Here is a 24,916-nt window from a genome sequence, read left to right as displayed (position 1 = left end):
CGTTGCAAACAGACATTCGACAGACATAAAATATTCTTCCACTAATTAGGTGATTCCCAAAGAACTATTGGCTGAAAACCTGCCATATTTCAAGATGGTGTCCAGTGTATCTTGATATATTTGACAAAAGAAGAGATAGTGAGCCTTAAAAAAACCCATCTACAGCATGTGATCCACATCTGAAAGTCGTGTCCTTAAGAAACAGGAAAAAAATTGGGCAAACGCGTGACGCAGGACCTGAGAGAAGCATCTTGACCTTCAGATGATCCATCTGCTGTTTACTGAAGCCTCATCAGAAATGTTCTCAGTGGAAGGGCAGCTGTCAAGAAGCAGTTCTTAAGGAAACGTACCATTCTTCAGTATGAGAATGATCTCAAACACACTCTTAATGCAGTAAAAGAATACCAGAGACCACAGCGTAGTTGAAGCAGTGTGGGATCATCTTGAGAGGGAACAGAACAAATGGCGGAACCATCAAAGAAGAGCTTTGAATGTCCTTCAAGAAGCCTGGAGAACTATTCCTAAAGACTACTTCATTTACTTCAGTCGGTTTTAGAAAACTCAAGCCGTGTTGAAGAATAAAGGTTGTCATTACCAAATGGAATTTCAAGCTCAGTACAGTTGAATTTTGGCCTTGTATTTGTATTTGTTTGCAAAGAAATGAGGGATGACTCAAGACTTTTGCATTAGTACAGAAGATAAGTGAAACTAATAGGTCCCCTTTAATTTTCATGAAAGTGTTTCTTCTTGTAGTTGAGAACAGAAACAGCATACAGGCAGTTAATTGACTGCAGTGGGTGTAAAACGATTAAACCAACAGAAATTATTGTGCTAATTGCAGCTGTTGCTACCTCCCTTTCTGTTCCCTTCTCTTGCACTTTAAATTGATAAAGTGAATAAAACGTGCTGATTTATAGATTTTGTTTTTTGGATACCAATCTGAGGGGCTGCAAAATTATCAGGTAAGGAAAAAAGAGGGGAAATATGTTCCAAACAAACTGTTTTGTTATTGTGACTCCAAAAAACTGTGAACATTTATCAGAATCTGTGTATTATATTTAGTGATGCACCACTAAACATGTGCTTTGTTCATTCTCTCCTGTGGGCCCGGTACAGGATGATAAGCTGATCCTGGAGGCTCCTTTATCCCAGCCCAGAGCCAGATCCAAACGTCAGCGCAGAGACACAGTCAACGACCTGCTGGAGCTGGTGGTGAGCATGTGAACTTTTAAGCCCTTTGGCAGCCAGGAATGATGCTACTCAAGGACGTAGGGAAAGTACAGAGCTTCTTACACTAGTGTTTCAGATCCTGTAAAAGAACAGCACTGTTGCTTCACAGCAAACCCACACCGGGCTCTTTGGTGTGACGTTACCATGCAGGTTTTCTTCATATCAAATAACATGCTGGGTTAACCCTGCCGATCTTGGCACAGGACGCAAGCTTTTCACTTACTTTCCATGTTAACACTCAGCAATGAAAGAATATGGTTTGTGTTAAGCCTTCAGTAGGACAAGAATACATCAGAGTTTAAGAAGCAGATCCACTGAGTCTCATATGGAAGGAAATGTTTACAACAATGAAGATATAAAACAGAGGAGAGCTTTCAGGTTCAGCAGCAGATACAGGACCAAGTTTGTCTGTCTCCAGGTGAAATTTGGCCACGGAGAGTGGGTTGTGGGTTCGGTCTACTACTCAAGGAAAGACGACATTCCTCTGGCTATAATCATCCCGGCGGTGATCATACCGATGCTGCTGTTCATCGCCGTGTCAGTCTACTGCTACAGGTTAGAAGAATATGAGGTCAAACAGACAAATTAATTGTTGCGTGTGCCAATAAACACGCTCCCTTTTGCTTTTTGGGTGTTTGTGTGTCTGTAAACCAACAGGAGGAAGAGTCAGCAGGCAGAACGGGAATACGAGAAGGTGAAGCACCAGCTGGAGAATCTGGAGGAGAGTGTCCGAGATCGATGCAAGAAAGAGTTCACAGGTACTGAGCCTCGCCTGAAAGCTGTGAAGTCACAGGTCTGGTGTGTGGCGAGAGCGATCATTGAAGCTGTGTACATGTCTGTTATGAATTATTGTTTGGTTTTGATGAAAGTGTCTCTGCAAATATCCAGCATTTTCAGACCTGTACAAGTCTGTTCTTATCTCTGGAAGAAGTGATGGTGGTGGAGCTTTAAAAGGTTTAAAAGAAGCAATAGACATTCTAAAAGCATTAACATTAAAGGAAGACATTCATTAATTAACTTACAGTATTGACACCCGACTCTCTTAAAGACTGAACCCGGCTGTAAACTCAGTGTACTTCCATGTACAAAGCTGAATTTTCTCTGCATCTCGTCACCCGTTGGGTTCACAGATTAGAGCACATCACCACTTTGACACTCTGTGAACCTCTGCCAACGGAGTTCAGCAGATCGCGCAGCGCTTTGGCTCAAACATCAGAATCTTTCCCTTCAGGTCTTGGTGGAGCTTTTTTGGCTTCATCTGACGCCTGACAAGGAACCCTGTTTAGGTCAGCAGGCCCTGAAAGCAGGAATATTCAGTCAGGTGTCCATATTTATAGAGATGGAGACAAATAAACACACTTTAATTATTGCACTGGTTCAGGAAAGCTTTGAGGCCCATGAGTGACTCAGTCTTCTTCCAGTATGTACAGAGGCAAGGCGTTTCTCCAGTGTGAATACGCCGATAAACTTTTCCCATTCTTGGTACAGCACTGTAGTGTTGGTGGATAAGGATAATTCAGTTACCAATGGAAGTTTAGCAGCTCTGAACTGGTAAACCCTACACACCGTATGCTGCTGCCATTTGAGTTTGTTAACTTCTAAATATCTGCATTTTGAACATCTACTGTGGTGAGGTGAAAATCGTGGAAACTATAAAGAAGTTTGGCTATTCCATTTGTTTATGTTACGATTCTTAATAACAGTTACAGCTTGTTTTTTCTTGTTTATATGCGAGAGCTGCTTAATTAGCTCATGCTGATTAATGTGAGTCTTCACATTGGTTTACCATCAGAGATGTGAGAGACGCACTAATGATTTCCATGGTGACAAAAGGTGAAATAACAAAGCGAAAAAACAAACATAAAGCACTCAGGGTAGCTGTTAGCTATCATGATAGCGAGGATAAACAGCTCATGAGCAAATTTTCCTATAATTTTCCTGAATTTTCCTACACACGATACCAGTTACAAGTTCTCTCCTATGAAAATAACCTTTAACTTATTGATCTCCTCCAGTCTTTCAAAGCCTTTCCTTTAGCTGGAAAAGTGAGTACAGTCTGACTAAAGTCGTCTGCAGCTGAGAATAATCAGGATTGTTTTCTTCCTTAAGCTCTGGCCTTATTTATCAGGCAGGGATTTTCTAATGATCTAAGAATCCAGCGATAAGCAGAGCCAATTAAGTCATGGACCCAAGTATGTTTCTGCACCATCCAATTAAATCCGCTCATTCTAAATTCCAAATAACAAGCAGTCATAAAACTTAACACTAGTTTCCCCATAAATGTAAGCCCCTGTTCTTTTGATAGTTTTAAAAGCCCTGTTGTGTCTCTGAGCCAAAGATTTTCACGGCCATGTCCTCCACAGCAAGTTAAAGACCACTTTATACACATTTTAAATGGCAGCCACCTTGATTTGTGTAGTCTGAGGATGTAGCTTCCTTGAAGTTATAATTGGGGCTGCTGGAAAAATGCATTGGAATTTGTGTAACGTGCTTTGAGTGTCCAATAAGACCAAACCCACACACTGTAACACCAATCCATTTACCATTCGGTTTGCATTTGATGCACCAACGCTGGAAATCAAGGTCTCTCTACATGAGTGCCATTGCATCTTGAGGTTCAAATAAAATGAAATTATGATTTCATTCTAATGAAGTGAATGCTCTGCATGTTTACAAGATATGAAAGCATGGAGCCATGGTCCTAAATTACCAAAGTTCTCTGAACGCCTCATGAAAAGTTTTTGAAAATGTAAATCAAATGAATTTTAAATAAAGAGAAAAAAATTAAGATACACTGGTCCCTTCTTAAACAGTCAAGTATGTGGACTTCCCTAGAGTAGCTTAGCATGATCCTCAGTTCAAAATAATGCTTCTTTATCTTGTCCTGACCCTCAGTGAAGCCTTCAGTTTATTGTCTGTGTTGGCCCCTTTCTATTTAAGCGATCGTGGCTCAAGACTTCGGAGTTTGCCTTGTAATCAGAAGGTTGCCGGTTCGAGCCCCAGCTTGGACAGTCTCGGTCGTTGTGTCCTTGGGCAAGACACTTCACCCGTTGCCTACTGGTGGTGGTCAGAGGGCCCGGTGGCGCCAGTGTCCGGCAGCCTCGCCTCTGTCAGTGCGCCCCAGGGTGGCTGTGGCTACGATGTAGCTTGCCATCACCAGTGTGTGAATGTGTGTGTGAATGGGTGAATGACTGGATATGTAAAGCGCTTTGGGGTCCTTAGGGACTAGTAAAGCGCTATATAAATACAGGCCATTTACCATTTAAGCCAGCTTTCTTCTGACCTGCGATGTCAGCAATATCAACTCTTATTGACATCATACAGAGCCAAGAGTAGAAAAGCTGCCTGAAACTCTGTAACTAGAGCAGTACATAGACAGATTATTGGAAATGTGTGATCTAAACATTATTGTCGCAGTATATATGAATATATACATGCAGCAGAAGAAGAAATGAAGAAAATAATATTCCTTCGGCTTAAATCCGTTATTTCCTGCACTACTTCTTGTTTTAACATGTTTTCACACATTTTCTGATGGTTTCCCTTTTGTCTCTATCAGATCTCATGATTGAAATGGAAGACCACACCAGTGAACTGAGCGAAGGTCGCATCCCCTTCCTGGACTACAAAACCTACACCGACCGAAATTTCTTCCTGCCCTCCAAGGACGGCGCCAATGACCCCATGATCACGGGAAAACTACAAATCCCAGAAGCCCGCAGGGCCACTGTGGCTCAGGCGCTCAACCAGTTCTCCAACCTGCTGAACAGCAAAACGTTTCTCATAAATGTGAGTTTGAAGATTTGAAGTGGATTTTCCTCTTTCTCTTATTCTTCTTCCAGCTCAGTTTTTTTTTTAATTTTCCTGCTTATTTTTCTGTCTTTGTATCTATTTCTATTCATGTATTTATTATCATTCAATTTACTGTCATATGTGTAGTTTATCCACACGCTGGAGAGACGTCCAGACTTTAACGCCCGGTCTCGGGGTTATTTCGCCTCTCTGTTGACGGTGGCGCTGCACGGCAAACTGGAGTATTACACGGACATCATGAGGACGCTGCTGCTGGAGCTGATGGACGAGCATGTGCAGAACAAAAACCCCAAACTCATGCTCAGGAGGTGAGGACAGGACAGCGACTCGGTGGTTTATTCTCTAAATGTCGTAGTGATGGAAAAGTGATCTAATGTTTCCCTCTGTTTGTGTATCTAGGTCAGAGACAGTGGTGGAGAGGATGCTTTGTAATTGGATGTCCATCTGCCTCTATCAGTTCCTCAGGGTAACACTGATTTTCTTTTTTCACTTATTCCGTGTCACACTTTCCTTTCCTTCGATTTGTTTTTATGTCCTTGTCTCTTCGATCTGTTTCTCTTTCCTGCTTTTTTCTGCCTCTCCTCTTTGTTCCTCAGTTATAATTGACTCTAAGAAACTTTCCTTCCTACTGAAAGCAGATCTTAAACCTGTATTTTGTGCTCGGTGTGTGTTTTGTTTTGACCAATTTGGGATTTTTGCTGTTTATTCTGACAGCAGCTGCAGATACGCTGTGCATTTGTTTCTATAATTTAACACACTCATAATAAACACAGTTCATGCTTCAGCTCAAGAGAAAGTTTACACCACGGACATGCTTTATGTTTTCATAGAGCAGCAGTTGTGCTGTGAATGTATTTATGACCCAAACTAAAAAGTTGAACATATCCAGAGAGTTCAAATTCAAACAGCAGGACACTAAATCTGAACAACAGGAAACCCACAAGACAAAAAAAAGAATAACAAACTGCCTCTCACTTTTCACAAAGAAAACTAAATGTGCAAATTCACATAAAGAAAAAAATCTTTTCAGCAGTTCAAAAAGCAGAAAAAACCTGCAACTAACAACTAAAATAAAGAAACGTCTGTTGTGACTGACACCCTGACAGATCCAAAGCTTCCACATAATACAAAAGGGTCTGCAGTCCTTTTTCAAAACTCTTTTGTTTGTCTTTCATTCTGTATGTAATGCTTTTTTTTGTTTTGTTTTTCTTTTTTTGGAGGGGGGGGGGCAGTTTGGCATAATTTGTCAGAGAAAACTGAAAGAATTATAAAATATAAGTACTTTAATAATTTTAATAGTGAGAAAACAACCTTCTCTGTCTCCTTTTTATATTTAATAAACCTTAAATTCTATTATTATGGTGAACACAGTTAATATAAATACAGTATAAATTGATATTTAACTTTAGTAAACAGTTATACTTGTTATTAATAAACATACATAGATATATTTTCTTAACCAGTTATCCAACTCAGGGTTGTTGGGGGCGCTGGAGCTTTTACCAGCTGTCAGTGGGTGGACAATTCCCCAGTCTGTCATGGGGCTAGCACAGAGAAACACAAACAGTCAGTATCGAATCAGTAATTAAAGGCCCATACAGTTGTGATCAGAAGTTTACAGCTACTCCTCATGGGCATGAGTGGTAATTTTGGACTTTGTGCAATGTACCAACCCAGAGCATGATGCTACACCACCATCCTTGATAGTTGGAACAGTGTTCAAACATACCTCTCATCATTGTGGCGAAAGAGCTCAATCTTTATGTTGTCTTACCATAAAACTTTTCTCAAACACATTTAGATCGTCCATGTGTGCAGCTACAAAATTTCAGTCGACCTTGAAGGTGTCGATTTCAGGGTCACTCAGATTTTTCTGTCAGTACACGGTAATGTAAAACTCTTTTCCTGTGGGCAGTGACACTGTTTCCAGCAGGGTTATTTCTCAGCATCCTAACCAGTTTCATATCATCCGAGAGTGGCAGTTTGGATCTTCTTTGAGACCTTGGCAAAGTAGTGACACATCTATGTAACTTGTACTTCCGTAAAGTTGTTTTTAACTGATCATCTTGGAATCTGCAGTTATTAAGACATGGCTCCAAGAAATTTTCAGAATTTGTGTAAATCTGCCAATTGTCTTTCTCAAATGTTCACTGAATTCATTGGACTTTTCCATTGCTCTTAGTATACATCAATCAAAAAACATTTTAAACACAAATTCAATGGTCATGTTAGGGCCAGTGGACTGCTGGGTTTTTACTAGCATGGCAGAAATCTTTGGTAATCCATGGTAAATAGTGTTGTGGCGAATCCACTTAGCCAAAAAATGGATCAGACATCAATTGCAGAAACGATAGTCTTTATATAAGGCTTCAAAAAGGGATGTACAACAAATAAACTGCTCGACATCAGAGCAACATATAATGGCTTCCAGAAACTTTCTTTGCTAGCTAAACCCAGAGTCACTTTCGTCTACCACAAAGGATTCTGGGAAACGCAGTTTTCTAATGAAAATACCTGTCAAATGCTCCCTTTTAGCAGAAAATTAAATCTATAATTAACAGCTCTCACTAAACATATGACTAACACTTAAATCACTTACAAAATAACCAAAATGCTGTTATCAAACAATAAACTGCAATAAAGTTACAACAAATAGCGCAGATGAGAGTTATGGCTTATTTACAAAAGAACGATACTAGATTTTTATGAGACCTTAACTCTTGTTTTTTTAAGATGTTGATGTCTTTGTTTCAGGACACGGCAGGAGAGCCTCTGTACAAACTGTTCAAGGCCTTGAAGCACCAGATTGAGAAGGGTCCCGTGGATGCCAAGATGAAGAAGGCCAAATACACGCTGAACGACACGGGACTGCTGGGAGATGACGTCGAGTACTCTGTGCTGGTCAGTATGAACAAAAACACCGCAGTGTGCAGTCTTCCTTCACACGTTCACATGTTTTATTGGTGAACTCCTGAGCAAAATAGCTTTTAAATAGTATGAAATATAAAGTAACTTAGTTTGCAGATACAAATGATAGAAAATTGGCTTCCTCCAAGGTGTCTGGGCTCTTCTTTAGAGATAAGGGTGAGGAACACCATGTTTTGGGCAGGGCTCTGAATCAAGCAGCTGAACCTCCACATCAAAGGGAGTCAGTTTAATTGGTTTAAGCATCTGACAAGGATGCTTCATGGGTGCCTACCATGCGAGGGTAGGTTAAGTTGGAGAGATTATGTATCTCAGCTGGTTTGATAGCACCAGCAGCCAGGGAGAGGGAGGTGCGTCAGGTGTCAGTCAGAGTAGACACCCAGCTCCAGAATGAGTCATGCTTTGGGTCGTTGGGTGCATAATGAAAACAAGCCTTCACTGTGGCTCCACTTTTACCTGCTTGTATCTTCCCGGTGTGTTTGTGCTGTCAGACTTTGCAGGTGTTGGTGCATGGGGAGGGACCAGATGTGACTCCGGTGAAGGTGTTGAACTGTGACACAATCTCTCAGGTGAGAATCTTCTTCTATTTTCAGAGTTTAATTTTTTTTGGTCTTTGTCGTCAGGATCCAGATATTTACGTCTGTTTGATCTCTGGCTGAGTTTAAAAACGAAGAGAAGCTTTGCTGTATCTTTCCCTGCCCCCCTGCACTTTGTCCTTAAAACTGATTAAATGTCTAGAATAGTTTGAGGTAGTTGCAAAACTTCTGTCTGTCGATATTCTGCAGCTAATAAATGTGAATGAGATATCATTTTCTGTGTTTTGGGTTGACATTATAGCTGGTGAATTTGTAATTTTGTGCTCTGCAGGTGAAAGAGAAGATCATCGATCAGGTGTACAGAAATCTGCCGTATTCTCAGAGACCAAAGGTGGAGTGTGTTGCACTGGGTAAGAAACAAAAACAATCATAAAGCAGCTAGGAAAAATACAAATTATTGATTATTACACCCAGCGTTCAGCATCTTAAATTCCTGGGTTACAACAGTATTTATGGTGGTGGGGGTGGAGTATATAAAGAATATTTAGCTTTTTTGACCTTTAGATAGACCTTAAAACTATAATGTCACCTAAGTAAGTCCTGTTTTCCTCACTTGTGTCCTTTCCTGAGCTGCACACCTGGAACAGCTGTCAGTCTACAGATCAGATTACTATGAGAACTGTTGAATCCAGAAATCACTAAACTAGAACCTGTTTTACAAAGTGAAGTAGACTAAAACATAACAAAAAGTGACACGATCATGCCACAATGTTAAGAAACTGATGGGAAAGTCTATCCACGGCGCCATTATCCACAAATGAAGAAAACTCAGAGCTGTGCTGAACCTTTCCCGGGAGTGACTGGCCGACCAAAATTACTCCAAGAGCTCATCCATGACTCATCCAAGAAGTCACAAATGAACCCAGAACAACATCTAAAGAACTGCAGGCCTCTCAGTTAAGGTCAGAGTTCATGATTCAACAATAAGAAAGAAACTGTGCAAAATGGCAACAATGGGAGAGTTCAAGGAGAAAAGCACTGCTGACCAAAAAGAACACGAAGGCTCGTCTCATATTTACCAAAAAACATCTGGATGATCCCCAAAAGTTTGGGGAAAAAAACTTTCTGTGGATTGGCGAGACAAAAGCTGAACTTTCTTTATGAAATTTGAGTCCCGTTACATCTGGATTAAACCTAATACAGCATTTCATAAAAAGAACATCATACCAGCAGCTAAACATGGTGGTGGTAGTGTGATGGTCTGGGGCTTCTTCACTGCTTCAAGACGACTTGCCGTAGCTGATGGAAACATGAATCCTGCTCTCTACCAGAAAATCCTGGCGGAGAATCTCTGGCCATTAGTTTGTGGCCTGCTGAGCTATGATCTGAAACATACCAGCAAGAGCACCTCTGAATGGTTAAAAAATAAATACAATTTAAAGTGTCTAATCTATGTTAGAGTTCTGATGTGGCCAAGTCAAAGTCCAGCAGGCCGTTCATGCTGGAAAACCCTCCAATGTGGCAGAAATAAAAGAATTCTGTAAAGAATGTGAAAGACTCATCGCCAGTTAATGATTCACATTTGCTTTTCACTGACAGTTTAAGTCCTGCAAAGAGAAAACAGATCATTCTCTACATCAGATTAGCCTCACACAGATGCAGGTTTTGAAAAAATAAAGTGTTTCTTTCCCTTTAATAGTCCCTCCCTCCAGATACCACACATCCAGATGTTTTAACTTGATTGTAAAGATTAAGCATGAAGCTGCAGTGATGTTTAAACAGGTCTGTCAGGCCACTAAAAGGCTCCTATAAGGGAAGTGAGACGTGCCGTGAATAAGGATTAGCTGGATTTCAGGGTTGACCTTAAATACCCCGTAGCATCCTGAGACAGAGAATTTCATTAATCCCAAAGAGAATTTCCACTGCAGCTGAATCACATATAACAGCCATTCTAGTGTGTGCTGTGTAAACTTTCAAACAGTTATTGTTGGGTATGAAAATACAGGAATAATTCACCACTTCAAACAGGAAGTTTTAAGATGTAAAGCTCTTGTAATATTCAGCAGCATGTGTCCTTTCTACGGCTACATTCCCATCCACTGCAGCAGAGTTTTTATCAGGCAAACAGCTGGAATCTCACAAGATTCAAAACAGAATCCATTTTCTTCTCCCCGGACCTCAGTAGGTTGTAATGCTGCTGCTATAGAGGTGTGATGACAGACTGATGATAATCATTTGATCTCCTGCTAAGTGCTTTTCTGAAAGTGAGTGCCTGCCAGAGTTTTTCACCCACAAACTTTCAAAGATGGCAAAAATCGCCTAACCACATGTTAACTATCGCTGACTTGTTCCTTGTAAGCTTGTGCTAGCTGGTGCTAGATTAGATCGGCCTGATGGGCGCTGCATTCTGCTGTGATTGATTGTTTTGCTGTCAGGTAATTGATGACGCTGTGGGCTTTTCAAAAGGTCATTTGGGAGCTAAATGGGTTGGTTGTGGACTCTGTTGCTTATTGCTTGTTTGATGCTGACAGGCAACCTGAATATGTTTACAAGAATGTCTGAATTAAGAATGTACCGACTCAGCAGGTCTTTGATTTCATTAGTACTTAGTACATTAGTGTTCGGGCCTTCTACCTTCTGTTGATTAAAGTTTTGGGGGGTTTTTTGTTTGTTTTTTTTGCTGTTAGTGAGCGATTACAAGTAATTCTGGTGATTGGAGGTTAAGTGTGCCTCAACCTCACCCATCCAGGTTGCCGACATGTTGCAAACAATCTGAATCGGTCTGTGAGCACAACTCATCTGGGACACGTCTCTTTGCGAAAGGGAACTGGACTGGTTGCCTGTGTCATTTTGTAGTTAAATCGCCGTTCTTCGTCACCGTGACTATTTGTGGAATAATTTGACTCTGAACGTTTTAGTTAAACGTGCCAGTTTATCACAATAAATTACTCTATTATCACCAATGAACTGCATGTAATTGCCAGTTTGAGTGCATTCATTCACAAACCCATAGCAGACTGTTAGCAGACTGCCTCAGTCTTAATACCACTTTATCGCCATCTTGGTGCGCCAACGTTGCTTTGAAGACGACGACTGATTGTGAGACCAAACCCATTTTCAAAGTGCCCATTTCCAAGGTAACAAGATAAACTGGCATCAGCCTGCCTCTTTCTCTGTGGAGTATTTAGTCTTATGTAGCTAACATGGTAATCTATCACGGCCAGGCTGCCCTGTGGTCACTTTGGTTTGTCGATCTGTCTGACTGATGGATCATCCAATCAAGATTTTTATGGGCATAACTTCCTTTTTCTTAGCTGTGTGTGAGAAACCATCTGAACCATCTGCAAGGTGTAGATTTAGTCCCAGGTACTTGGTTCCCGTCTCATCCCATATCAGAAATATCCAATACTGTGCAACTTATTGAACACTGGAGTGATGGTAGGACCATATCCCACTGTACCTACAATGATTCACACACATGGATCAGGTTGGTACAACATCACTTTTATGCTAAATTACATGATAATTTCCTTCTCCTTGCCCCTGCAGAGTGGCGTCCCGGCTCCACGGGTCAGATCCTTTCTGACCTCGACCTCACATCCCAGAAGGAAGGACGCTGGAAGAGACTCAACACACTGGCTCATTACAACGTGAGTTCCACCTGCGGCACATGCCTGTTTCAGCCCTTTGTTTTTTCCCCTTTTCCTTCATCATGCTGAGTGTCTTATTACCAACCACTTCCTGTCATTTCCTGATGGTTAAACTGCTGTTTGTTAAAGATGAGGTCAATTGCAAGCAAGCACAGCGATGCCGCACCTCCCACCGCTGCTGCTGTGATCCTGACCAATCCAGGTTAAGTCCATCTCCGTGGACTGAAACTGTCCTACCTGCAGTGGAGGGGTTTAAAAAGTCCAACATCACTCAGGAATTACTTGTTTGTCTCATGAGGCCGTCAAATAAGAGAACACTGTCCCAAAAATCCCTGAACTGAAGTCTTTACTGATCAGGATGAAGATTTACACTCATCACACACACTGAGGTCATGAATGCTTTGGTAATACTGGGTAAAAGTGTTAATGTGGCATCATTTAAAAAAAACATTTTTTTTATATTATTAGATGAATAATATTATTAGTGTGTGACTGCCCATCCGTGGCAGGACTCCTGAGCTTTGGAACAACCGGCCTGAGCAGACGAGACTCACAGAAAAAGGATCTTCTCCTAAATCAGTTCAGATGTTAACCTTTTATTGTGTTTTATCCATCTGTCTTCTTAAGCGCTTATCCGGTGGGGCTGGAGCCCAACTCAGCTTTCACTGGGTGAGAGTCAGGTTACATCGTGGATAGGTCGCCAGGGCTAACTCAGAGAAACACACAACTATTCACACTCACATTCAGCACAGTGTAGAATCACCAGTTACTTTAATACACATGTGGACTGTGGAAGGAGAGAACATGCAATCAATTAACTTTTCCTCATCTATCCTAAATTTATCATATTTTATTTACCTTTCTTGTTTCCAGCTTGGACTTGTCTGGTTTTTTTTGGTCAAAATGTTTTTGCACAGCAATTGTAATGTAGATTAGTGCCGTTCAGCACCAGTGCATTTATTGACTTTCTTTTTCACATGTAAACTAAAGTCATGTGAAAAACTAAGTACACCCTCACCTCTTCCATAGGAATGTAGGGGTCCTGAGGGAGTAGGTGTTCCCTCTGCGCTCTCTGGGTGTTTTTAATCATGTCTGTTTCTCTGTGTTGAGCTGAGACCTTTACTTCTGCACCAAAATCACCAACAAGTGGAAGCATAGATAAATGGCGAGCCTCTTGAGACTCGTGCTGCACGAAAACCAGCAGGAATTAAAACGCCAGTCCAGTCCACTCTCCCTTCTGACATTTAAGGAAAATTCGTTTATTGAGAAGGCTGCAGTGAGACAGAAAATCATCACTTCCCTCAGTTTTCTCACTGATTTCCTGTCTTACAGGTTCGAGACAACGCCACGTTGGTGCTATCCAGAGTTTTGCACACACAGTCTTTCCACCAGCACCAAGACAGTCATGAAGAGAGTACGTACACACACACACACACACACACACACACACACTTTTTCTGCAACTTTTAAATGCACAGGAGTGATAAAAACACATCAACTTCATGCAGTCCTGTCTCACCTGCAGAAAACGCCCTGCTGGAGGACGATAACACTTTCCACCTGGTGAGACAGCCAGATGAAATTGACGAGGTGAAGTCGAAGCGAGGCAGCATGAAGGACAAAGCGATGACCAAAGCAATCACAGAGATCTACCTGACCAGGCTTCTGTCTGTTAAGGTACAGCTGTGCAGTTTCACTGCAGATGTTTCCATCATGTCTGCGAGTTTCTGCTGCTGAAACTCGCAGACATGACGAAGTTCTCATATTTCTTAATTTTTTTCTGCTTGTATTTGTTATTAGCAGATGCAGTTCTGTTGATTGCACTGTCAGGACACTCTTATTTTAATTTTTAGATGTTTTTAATCTGAAGGGTCCTTTTTTCTATATTAAATAGATACATTTAAAACATTGTGTGTGCCTTTGTGTTACAGGGCACTTTGCAGCAGTTTGTGGACAATTTCTTCCGCAGCGTGCTGTGCTCCAGTTCCGTCGTCCCTCCAGCCGTCAAATACTTCTTCGATTTCTTGGACGAGCAGGCGCAGAGACACGACAACGTAGACGAGGAGACGCTGCACATCTGGAAGACCAACAGGTACAAAGACTCACCAAAAACACCAAGTATGCTATCCGAGCAAACCTAAAACTCATCTGTGAAATAGCTCTGTGCAAAAGGGAACTCGACTCAACTGGTTGCCAGCTGATTGTATTCTGGTGTTACTCCTATATAAGGTTGCCGAGCAGTGTTATTGCATCTTCGCTGACTGGTATTTGCGCTTATCGCCATTTTGATGCTTTGAAGACGATAACTTAGAGGTCGCAGACCTGGTTCCCGACTTCAATGCACAGAGGGACCATCATTTGGTCTCATTTAACATAAGAAAGGTTAACATTTAGAGAGGTGTTTGTTTGTTTGTCAACTTGGCCCACTTGATCAGATTTTGAGTCTGACACTGCTGCTTTGGGTCTAGGATGATATCATTTACTGTGAGATTTAAATGCTGGCGACAAGAAACGTCTGAATGAGTGATCCGTGGGCCTGAAACTGTTCTAACGGCTTCATGTGGATCATGCTGTCAGTAAAGGCCTCAGACGGGCTTATATGTGACTCTGATTCAGCTCATCTTCAAAGCTGCTGTGAATCCCAGCTGGAGATACAACCTGCAAAGAAAACCAGCTAAGATAAATAATTATGTTGCTTCACTGCTCTGTGTGTGTGTGTGTGTGTGTGTGTGTGTGTGTGTGTGTGTGTGTGTGTGTGTGTGTGTGTGTGATACTTCATCAGCCAAAGGAGGGAGTAATTATGTCCTCGTCACTTCTAAACCGGGCCGTGGACCACATAAAAGCCTGATTTAATTGACAGGCTGTTATCAGGGCGGATAAATGATGACGGAGCAGAGACAAAGGAGAAGGATAGAGAAACTGAGAGAGATAGGGAGATTAGGTTTTTTTTTCTTCCTCTTTTTTTTTGAAGTCCAAACTTCTCTGCTTTCAAACTGGCCTTGAGCTAAGCCTGTCAATCATCAGAGGCACACATACACACACATTTGAACAAGTTGGTAAATGAAATATTTATCAGTTCTGGTGAATTATTGATGGGGGTTATGGTCTGGGGAGGCAGTGAGGGTGGGGGGATGAAAGGAGAGAAGGAGGAGTAAAGGGAAATGGAGCGTCGGCTACATCCTGAAGTCTGAAACTGAGCGTCCGCTACAGTAAGCATTGCTCCACCTGCCGAGCTTTTGGATCCATCGCTTCACATTTTCAGCTCGTACTCTGGCAAATTTTATTTTTTGGTTTATCACAAAAACAAAATTCTTGTTTTTTGGCCAACTATTGCTGAATGGACTTACAAAGTGATCCGGAAAGAGCTGCAAAGAACCATGACCCAACAAAAATGAGATGCAAAGTGGTCTCGAAAAGAAGAAAAATATTAATGTGGCAAAAACCACAAAAATGGAACCAAATGCTGACTTTAAAGATAAAGAACAGCCACAAAAAGATGCAAAATGACTAAAATTAAACACAACAGTTTGAAGATAAACACAGAGAGAAACTAACGTATTAAATGAAACATGAATTGGTTCCAGAGATCCAAAACGATGTAAAGTAAAATTACCTTCATGAAATCCAAAATAACCAAAGTAAAACACATACTAACCACAAACACATCCAGAATGACTCAAGAAAACAGCCAAAGGACCACAAAGAGACTCAAAAATACCCAAACAAGACTTGTAATATCTACGAACAGGTCAAAACCAACTTAAAGACAAACTGACCACAAAATTCTTAAAAAGAGACACAAAATGGCAATAGACATCCAAAACTAAAGACGAACAAAATTATAGTACTGACATCCAAAACGACCGAAATGAAACATGATTGCCACGAACAGGTCAAGACCAAATAAAAAAAATATTCCAGAGTCGTGACTTTAAGCAGCAGATGTCTTTGTGTGTCCTCAGCCTGCCTATGCGGTTCTGGGTGAACATCCTGAGGAACCCTCACTTCATCTTCGACGTCCACGTGACAGAGGTGGTGGACGCTTCGCTGCACGTCATCGCACAGACCTTCATGGACGCCTGCACCAAGACGGAGCACAAGCTGAGCAGAGTGAGCATCAGTCCGTTCAAAGAGCGCCATGTTTGTAACCCTGTGCATGTCTCTGAGAGAGAAGCGATCTGGGCCATTTTTCAATTACAGCCACAATTACCCGCTGCAATTTCTGTGATTTCAGCAATTTCCTGCTATTTTAAACCAGATCTGTGATCCATTTATTTATCAGCTCAGTGAATTTCTGTTTTGGACACAAGAGAAGAACCTCAGAGCCCCAGAGAGTCAGATGATGTCCACTTTTTGCCGTCATTTAAAGTGTGTTAAAGTAGATATTTGGTAATGCACCCTGACAGCTCGGTGGATTTCTGTGATTGCTGAAGCAACCAGAGATTCTTTCAGGCAATTTATGGTTGTCAAATCAACAACAGAGAGGACGCTGAAGTGAAAGTCACACTACAGGCTGTCAGCTCTCTGTCGCCCTCCTGTGGACGTCTTTCTTGTAATCGCAGTAAAGACTGTTTAGACTTTTAAAGCCACTTTCCGTTTTAACTAGCTTTCTTCTGATTGGCTGCCCCTCGTTAACATAAGATTTGAACTGCAGGTGGGTGGGACTTCTATGTTTACAGTCAGAGGTGGCATTTTAAGTGCAGTGTAGTTTTTGATTGGTATTTACAAAAACCTGCCCTCTGTGCACACTTACATTGTGACAAGAATGTTTTGAGAGGTAGAGGGAAATCTTCTGTTATTTGAGTGTTTTTCTTGAACTGAAAGCTACATTTTCACACTTTTTGATGACGAGGAGGCAGATTTACCTTCTTTTTTTTTTGTTGTGTTCATACAAACATGCTCATCTATTTTCTCTCTCTGGCTGCAGGAGTCTCCCAGCAACAAGCTTCTCTATGCAAAAGAGATTTCCACGTACAAGAAGATGGTCGACGAGTGAGTTTAAACCTCTAAATATCCTCAGAGAGGAAACGTGTATATGAAATGGTGTTTTGGCTGAACAGCGGAGTGAAATTTGAAAAATGGCAGCATGTTTGAATGTATTCTGTGAAAATGTGAGCTCTCAGAGGTCTTTTCATGAATCACTAACCATTTCTTTTGTACTGATGGCTCTTGTCGGTGTGGTTTGACAGATGTTTGCTTCAGTCCTCTTGGATTTTCTAATATTTGGTGAAATCACGGCTGCTGAGCTTTGAGGCTGTTTGAAAAGTGGACCAACACTTGAACCCCGTAAAACATCACCTTCAGGATGTTTTATGGGGTTCAATTACCCTCAATGGTTAATCAGGACAGCCGTCTGATGATCCACTGTGTGATTCTTTCTGAATGAACTCACAGAAATCACCTGACAGTTTGTTTTGATTGTGTCTCTTTCCACAGTTACTACAGGGGCATCAGGCAGATGGTTCCAGTCAGTGACCAGGACATGAACACGCACCTCGCTGAGGTGTCCAGGGTATGAACCAACCTCTGTTTGTGCTTTGTTGCATGTTTCATCCCTCTGCAGTGCATGTGCAAGTAGTTACTACTTATAGTAACTAACTAACAGGTGAAGATTATACAAGATTATACAGTACATCTTGAAAGTCCTGGGTTGAATCTTCTATTTGCCTTCGATCTGCATTAATTCTTCGTGGCACAGATTCGACAAGGTGCTGCAAACAGTCAGATTTACTCGTCTACATTGACACAATGGCATCACACAGCCGCTGCAGATTTGTCGGCTGCTTCAGCTTCCTGTTCTTTACCGAGAGGAGCGGCACCACCCGGTGTAGTCTTCTGCTGCTGTAGCCCATCTGCTTTAAGGATTACCATGTTCACCATTCAGAGATGCTTTTCTGCACACTGTGGTTGTAACAAGTGGTTGTTTGAGTCACTGTTATCTTCCTATCAGCTGGAAGGCTTCTGGTGATTCTCCTCTGACCTCAATGGGCATTTTTGTCTAAGAGAACTGCCGCTTCCTGGACATTTTCTCTTTTTCCTGACTATTTTTCTGTGAAGTCTAGAGATGATTGTGTGACAAAGTCCTATCAGATCATTAATTTCTGAAATATTCAGACTCTTGTTAAGTTTTCTCTTTTTTGAAATGGAACTGAAGGCAAAGGAAGGAGGGCGGGAAAAAGAAAAGGCTTCAGGGACAAGAGGGGAGGAGTGGGGGCAGAATGAGACAAGTTAGTTAAGGAAACTATGGTTGGTTTATGGTTCATGTTTAAATTATTCTTTATAAAGTCTAATTTAAGATTGTTAAGATGTTCAAAGTCACTTCAGTCTAATCAGCTTGAACTTCAGCAGGTCATCTTGACCACATCCACATGCCTACAGGCTCTGAGATACTCCCATGTGATTGGCTGATTTAGATACTTGCCTTGATGAGCAGTTGAACAGGTGTACCTAATGAAGTGGCTGTCGGTGTAGAGCATCAGTATGGAATATAAAATAGAGCAAGTCAATTTAAACTATTTGCTAAACTACAAAAAAGAACACAGGTTGAATCCTGAGCAGCTCCATCCAGTAAAGACTTAGATATTTGGATCCATTTATTTTTATTTTAATTAACCTCCGAGTATCAAAAGTGTGCAAAGCTTCAAAAAATGTTTCTTAAGACTTGAAAGTAGATGCAGCAACCGTCTGAACTGTGCTCATACTCTCTCCTTTGTAGCAACACACAGACAAGCTGAACACCCAGGTGGCCTTACATCAACTGTACCAGTTTGCCAGCAAGTACTACGATGTGGTGAGAGCTGCTGTTTTCAGTTTATCTACCTTTGTGCTGTTGTGTGTGCTGAATCCATGAGCTACAAAGGGGAAGAGAGCTGTTATCATTGTTATTTAAGCTTAAAATAAGTTGCACAGAAATCCAGATTATTATTTCACTGGACTGATATAGATGATTTTCATAATAAATTTTTCCAGTGTTGGTACAACTTCAGTGAGTGGTCAAGATGCATTAAGTTTAATAAGCCTAAAAAGCAACAGATTTTTCTCTCATGTTTGCCAAATATTGTTTTTTCTGTTCGATTACTTTTGAGCTGAGGCTTTAAGCAAAGGTTTTGCTTTTCCATACACAACATAAAAAAGATTCCATCTTAATTAAACACAATGATTCACCTAATGGGAGATATTAACTTGTACTTTTGATTAGATTTGATCCAACTTGCACCAACTTATTTTTTCCCCAACCAGTAAGTTGAAGAATGATTGTGGGAACGACAAAGAGCAACCTGGGCAAGAAACAAGAACAGACTGATCACTTTCTCATCAGTTTACAAAAAAGACGTAAAAATTGCACAAATGTTATGCGGACTAAGAAATTTGCTGGTTTCTCCTGCTAAAAGGAGTTCAGGGTGAACCATTTGTTAAATGGACTGATTCTCTTATATGGCACTTTTCTACTCTCCTGGAGCGCTCAAAGCTCTTTAAACAGCATGCCTCATCCACCACAATGTGTCAGTGTCTGATTTATTTATTTTTAAAACAATGGAAGAACAAAAAGATATTTGCAGGAGAAGTAAGAGAACACAAATGTGCCATACAGTGTTAATGACACTGTAGGAAAAGAAGTTATTTGGATTGATTAATGCCACTGAATATCCGAGTCTGGACTCTGATCTTTTTTACTGCTTCTTTAAAAATGTTGTTTGTCCTTTGCATTCATACTATTACTAATCATGGAACTTATTGTTGTTTTATGTTATGATGACACCCTTTTTGAACGCCTACACCTGGTTAAAGTTTGAGTTTTCCCTTTTATATGATGTCACCACTCAAATATTCCACTCCCGCTCCAGGCAGATTCGCTGTTGGTAGAGCGATGCTAGAAAAGATTCCTTGTTTCCATTAAATCTGTCATATTCTCTGGTGAAGACTTAAACGATGATGATGCATTTTCAAGTTGATTTAAGAGAGGGTGCCACAGAGTGCTTTCAATTTTAAGTTTAGGCGTAAACCAGTAAATATATTTGCCTCTAATATAGTGTTGCATTTTTTTTTTTTTAAATGCTGGGATTAAAACAGCCACTAGATGGCGGCACAAGAATGATTTTCCGCCTGGTTATAGTCACATTTTTTGCATTAACTATAAAACCTTTTACACATATTGACGTAGATATGCATCAGTTTAAAAAAAAATGTTTCTTTCAGATAATCCAGTCGCTGGACGAGGACCCAGCAGCCCAGAACAAACAGCTCACCCTTCGCCTTCAACAGGTCGCTGCCGCCCTAGAGAATAAGGTCACCGACCTTTGACGCCAGACCTCGAGGAGGGTTCGGGGGGAGGAGCTTATGGATGCTAAATTACAGGATTTTGTTTTCAACACAAGGACTCAAAGGATGGCGAGCTCACGGACTCTACTGAATGTTTAATCATATAATGACTGAAGTAATTGGCAGGGGTGGGGGGATTGGTCGGTGGATCCAAAGGAAGGACTAAAGGGGGAAGAGTTATGGGACGTCTGGAGGGGTGAGGAAAGTGTTAACGTACACCCGGAGTGGTGGAAACTAAAGTGTTGATATCTACTACACCTACATGGCGTACTTCTGCTTGGCATCTCAAAAAAAATTGTGAGGAGATATGCGAAATGGCGCGATGTGATTACAGATGGAAGTTGTGTGAAATCAGAGTTATTTTTTTAATTGTAGCTGGGATGTACGTTGGTGTACTCCTCGGACCTTGTTGTTTCTGTATTTGGCTTCAATGTGCCACAAATTTTAATTTCATCATGTAAGGACTGAAGGAAAAACGATCCGCACAAGAAATGAAGGCTTCAGATTTTGGGATTTTTGAAGAATGTGAGCACGGAAATGAGGCATTCCCAAATATGTCCTTTTTGGTACTCTGCTCTTTTTTGGAAGTGCAGCTGCTGTGGGCACCTTTTCTGGCCACTTTCTGAAGTCTGGAAACTGTGGATGTGGGGTGAATTTCATCCTAAAGTATACAAGATTAAGTTTGAATAAAATGGGGAAACCTCTACGGTACACACCACTGACCAATCAGGGGTCTCAATGGAGGAACAAAGGACAGTGAATTCGGGGTACGAGGAGTTATATAAGCCCAGAAAGCAGCAGGTTTTTTTTCCCTTGTACCGTGGCCAAATGTAGTTTTTTCTCTACAGTTAGCAGCAGTATGTGTTTCTATGCTGATGTGCTTGTGACTCACAGCTGAATAATTTCATTTAGTTTGTTTAGGTTTTTTTGTTTGATTGTTTGCAGGCTTTAGGCAGAAGCTTTGCATATCCATATCCAACATGAAATGTTTCTTTTTAATGGACTGACATGGTACCATTTAGTTTTATTCTTTTGCAAACTGTCTGTGAGGGTGTGTGTAAAAGTGTTTTTTTGTTGTTGTTGTTTGATTGTTTTTAGCTAAGCGGCTTTTTTATTTACTGCAACAACAAAAAAATCACAACAGCCTAATCATGTGAACAGCCAAAATTTTTATGTTTATGCGTGATTTTTGCTTTTATAATCTGTACAGTTTCGCTGCTTTTGCCGTACCCCTCGCAAAAATAACACTGCTTTTGTTTTCCATTTTTCTGTTCAAGTCCACATGCAAGAGAAGGTCTGCTTACTTTCATGTTTTCTGAAGACAGGGTATCACAGGATCTTTGAAAAAGGCTTCAAATTTAAGGTGGTAAAGTGTTAAAATGAAATAAATCTGCTTGTTATGACCTCTATTTTTTTGGATTATGCATCAATATTGTTATCAGAGTTAAAGGATGAGTACATGGCAGCACATGGATTTTAAAAATCTAAGTGCCTCTGAACAGTCTGTCACCTTAATCCTTATTGTGTGGAAGATTTAAAAAGCATACAAACCCTTTTTTTAAAAATGCATCTTTAATAAATGTAAGCACTATCAGTTATCTCTAAAACCTATAAACTAAACTTGAGAACTTAAGGTCCACAAACCTCTGCCTGATATGTTTTGCTTTAAATGTTTTATCAGGCTCCTCTGTAATGACAAGGTCATTATGCACAGTAAATATTCGTAAATATTGAAGTTGGATCAACTGTGCCGTTTTTTTCCACATCTTGGGATAAAAAAAAATAGGAAACAGTTAAAATAATCATTAAAGATGAAGCTGGAAAAAATCATTAATATGTAATTTAAGATAAGAAAAGTGATATGCAACAATCTAAATCAAGGTCAAGTTTATTTATATAGCACATTTCCAACGGCTGCACAAAGTGCTTTACAAACTAAAATGCAACTAAACTAAGTAAAATGCACAACAATGATAGAATAACGTAAAAGAGAACGAGAAACACAATGCAAACGATGCACGACAGACCTGACCACATCTCAACGCTTTTCAGCGTACTTTATTATCTTTTTATTATCTTATATTTATTATCTTTTCAGCCGCCAGTCGAACACACACCAACGACGACAACAACAGGACCTAGTTCATCTGTTTTAAGCCAGCAGGGCGTGATTGCGGATGCCGCTCACGTGCATCCGCCTCCCCCGCGGCTGTGCCGCAGACCACGCCCCGCCACACACAGTAAGAACAACTAAAACAACAACAACTAAGGCTGGTAAAACAAAAAATGTCAACATGTGCTAGAAGCCAGTCCATAAAAATGTGTCGTCAGTAAAGACACATTTCACAACCGTCACAGCAAACAATAACTACACCTTACACTTAAGAGTTTGGAAAAAAGGCGACTGGACTTCTTGAAGTCCAGGTCATGGTAGTGTGAAAGAATACTACCATGGGAGTTGGACTATAAAAGACGACTGAGAACCTACACAGATACACTATACACTTTGTTCAGAATAAAGATAAATACGAAATTCCTGTCAAATAATGATGTATAAAAAATTAATCAAAATTAACAACTTTTTCAGTTTTATATGGACCTGATAACCTTCATGACCCTACAGGACACTCCCAGGTGTGCTGTCGAATGCTTTTTCAAAGTCACAAAACACATAGACCTGTTGGGCAAACTCCTACATTCCACGTGTCAAGTAATTTGAGACATGCATGTAAAAGTGCGTGATGTTGGCCTGAACAAACTAAGAACTGTCCTGTTGGAAAGTCACATGACCTGATTTGCATCTTCTCATCGGTGGTGCTGTGGACATGTTGGCTTTTTCTGCCAAAGTGGGGTGCAGATTTTTACCAACACACTGTGTTCAGTGTGGGTTTGAAAGGAATGGTTTGACTATTGAAAACTACACAATAGTAGCTTCATAGCATTCTGGTGTTTAGAGGCTTTTGCACCTAAAGTCTTCAAATATAATTAGCAATAACAAAAACATTTAATTTAATGCTTAAATAAAAATGTGATCAGATATTAAAATCTGTGCCAGCTCAAACATGGATCCATCCGCTGTGGTGACCGCTTGGGAAATGATGGAGCAGCCCAACAAAACACTTTGGACTGTTTTTTGTTTAAGCATTTTAAATCTTCCATATTCTCTGACCTAGATGTTCTACTTTGATTCTGCAAAGTTGTACAATCCCAACATTGCAGGAATATACATGCTAACAACTCCCTAAAAGATTCAGTATTTTCAAAAATAGTTTGCAGTGCAGTGAGGAAACGTATCAGCTGTGAAATAAGAGGAACAAAAACGGCATATTCCCATTCACTGTTAGTAAACGATGCGTAAATCAAAAAAGAGCTGTTACACCACAGAAGTTTAAATGAACTCATTTATCTTTTCTTTTGCTGCACATTATTCATTGCCAACACAAAATCATGATACATCTGCATTATTCTTTTCTTCCTGAACCCAGACGATGATCTTGAGATGAGAGCTCGACTTATTATCAAAGATTTAACGTGCAGTTTGTAAGTTGTGTGGTTGTCTTTCATGAGATGTTTGTTTCTTGTGTTTCAAGCCTCACAAACTGCAACTTTAATCTGTGGAGCAATACAAACCAGTGCAGTGTCTCTGGTACTTGATGGAAACACTGCAAAGCTCTGATAAGAATCTGGCACCAGATGACCTCCACATATACATCTTAGCTTGTTTTCACTTTGATTTCTTTGTACCACTTTGGTGCCAAAAGCGCTCAAGAAAGTGCTGTGTGGAATTTTCTCGGACTGTTATTGCAGTTTTGTGTAAAATGGGGAACTTCTAATCTTCTAAAAGTTTCTTTTCGGTTCAGATGTTAAGAATCAGACCACACGAAGCAAAACTTGACCGGCTTTTAAAAGCAGGCTGCCACTTTAGCTAGAAATGTTTGAGCTCTGTTTCCCATTCTGTTACTGAGGTCAGAGCTCAGTCTGATTTTACAAATACATTTCAGTCACCACAGTGGAAGAAAGTAATTTCTGCCTCCTGCCCATTCTGGGACCTCCATGCCCCCATCACAGAACACAGTAGTCATCAGTGACAACAGATATTAATTCTAGCTTGTCACAAACAAGTGAGTTGAAATGGAGGTGGGTTGCAAAGTGGCTTTCAGAGGCAGCAGCAGCAACTTTTATCCAAACTGGGATATGAAAGACAAGTCAACTGGATGTGCAGCAGAGCTGGCTTGGCTTTGTGGTTTTTCTGAACTAACCCTGTGCTCAATTTTCATTTATATGATAAGACCTCATTATAATCGGATTCACTGTCTCCTATCTTTCACTAACTCTTGCTTGTTTCTGCCTTCTTTTTGCCACCAGTGAGTGCCTTAAAGACTGGAAGAGAAAGTAAACTTTGGAGGTAAAAGCCAAAAATAAAAGGTGTCTAGAAGCACGTTC

General features: G+C 40.7%; 1 protein-coding gene across 1 annotated transcript in view; it reads left to right on the top strand.

Moving 5' to 3' along the window:
* Positions 1 to 21,882, top strand: part of plxnb2a.1 (plexin b2a, tandem duplicate 1) — a 227,176-nt gene extending 205,294 nt beyond the window's left edge. Inside the window, exons 26-43 of the mRNA XM_063500433.1 lie at positions 1,117 to 1,212; positions 1,649 to 1,785; positions 1,888 to 1,988; positions 4,790 to 5,019; positions 5,170 to 5,351; positions 5,443 to 5,509; positions 7,798 to 7,944; positions 8,460 to 8,537; positions 8,836 to 8,914; positions 12,054 to 12,154; positions 13,487 to 13,568; positions 13,680 to 13,831; positions 14,086 to 14,246; positions 16,117 to 16,264; positions 17,082 to 17,146; positions 17,591 to 17,666; positions 18,870 to 18,944; positions 20,351 to 21,882. Coding sequence (XP_063356503.1) covers positions 1,117 to 1,212; positions 1,649 to 1,785; positions 1,888 to 1,988; positions 4,790 to 5,019; positions 5,170 to 5,351; positions 5,443 to 5,509; positions 7,798 to 7,944; positions 8,460 to 8,537; positions 8,836 to 8,914; positions 12,054 to 12,154; positions 13,487 to 13,568; positions 13,680 to 13,831; positions 14,086 to 14,246; positions 16,117 to 16,264; positions 17,082 to 17,146; positions 17,591 to 17,666; positions 18,870 to 18,944; positions 20,351 to 20,455 — 2,082 coding nt within the window. The 3' untranslated portion in view covers positions 20,456 to 21,882. The remainder of the gene's footprint in view (positions 1 to 1,116; positions 1,213 to 1,648; positions 1,786 to 1,887; positions 1,989 to 4,789; positions 5,020 to 5,169; positions 5,352 to 5,442; positions 5,510 to 7,797; positions 7,945 to 8,459; positions 8,538 to 8,835; positions 8,915 to 12,053; positions 12,155 to 13,486; positions 13,569 to 13,679; positions 13,832 to 14,085; positions 14,247 to 16,116; positions 16,265 to 17,081; positions 17,147 to 17,590; positions 17,667 to 18,869; positions 18,945 to 20,350) is intronic.
* Positions 21,883 to 24,916: the final 3,034 nt, after the last annotated feature.

The sequence above is a fragment of the Pelmatolapia mariae genome, linkage group LG17 (genome assembly GCF_036321145.2).
Source record: "Pelmatolapia mariae isolate MD_Pm_ZW linkage group LG17, Pm_UMD_F_2, whole genome shotgun sequence".
In the NCBI taxonomy this organism is placed as follows: domain Eukaryota; kingdom Metazoa; phylum Chordata; class Actinopteri; order Cichliformes; family Cichlidae; genus Pelmatolapia; species Pelmatolapia mariae.
Note: the sequence above shows the minus strand (reverse complement) of the source record. Positions and strands in the feature narration are given on the sequence as shown.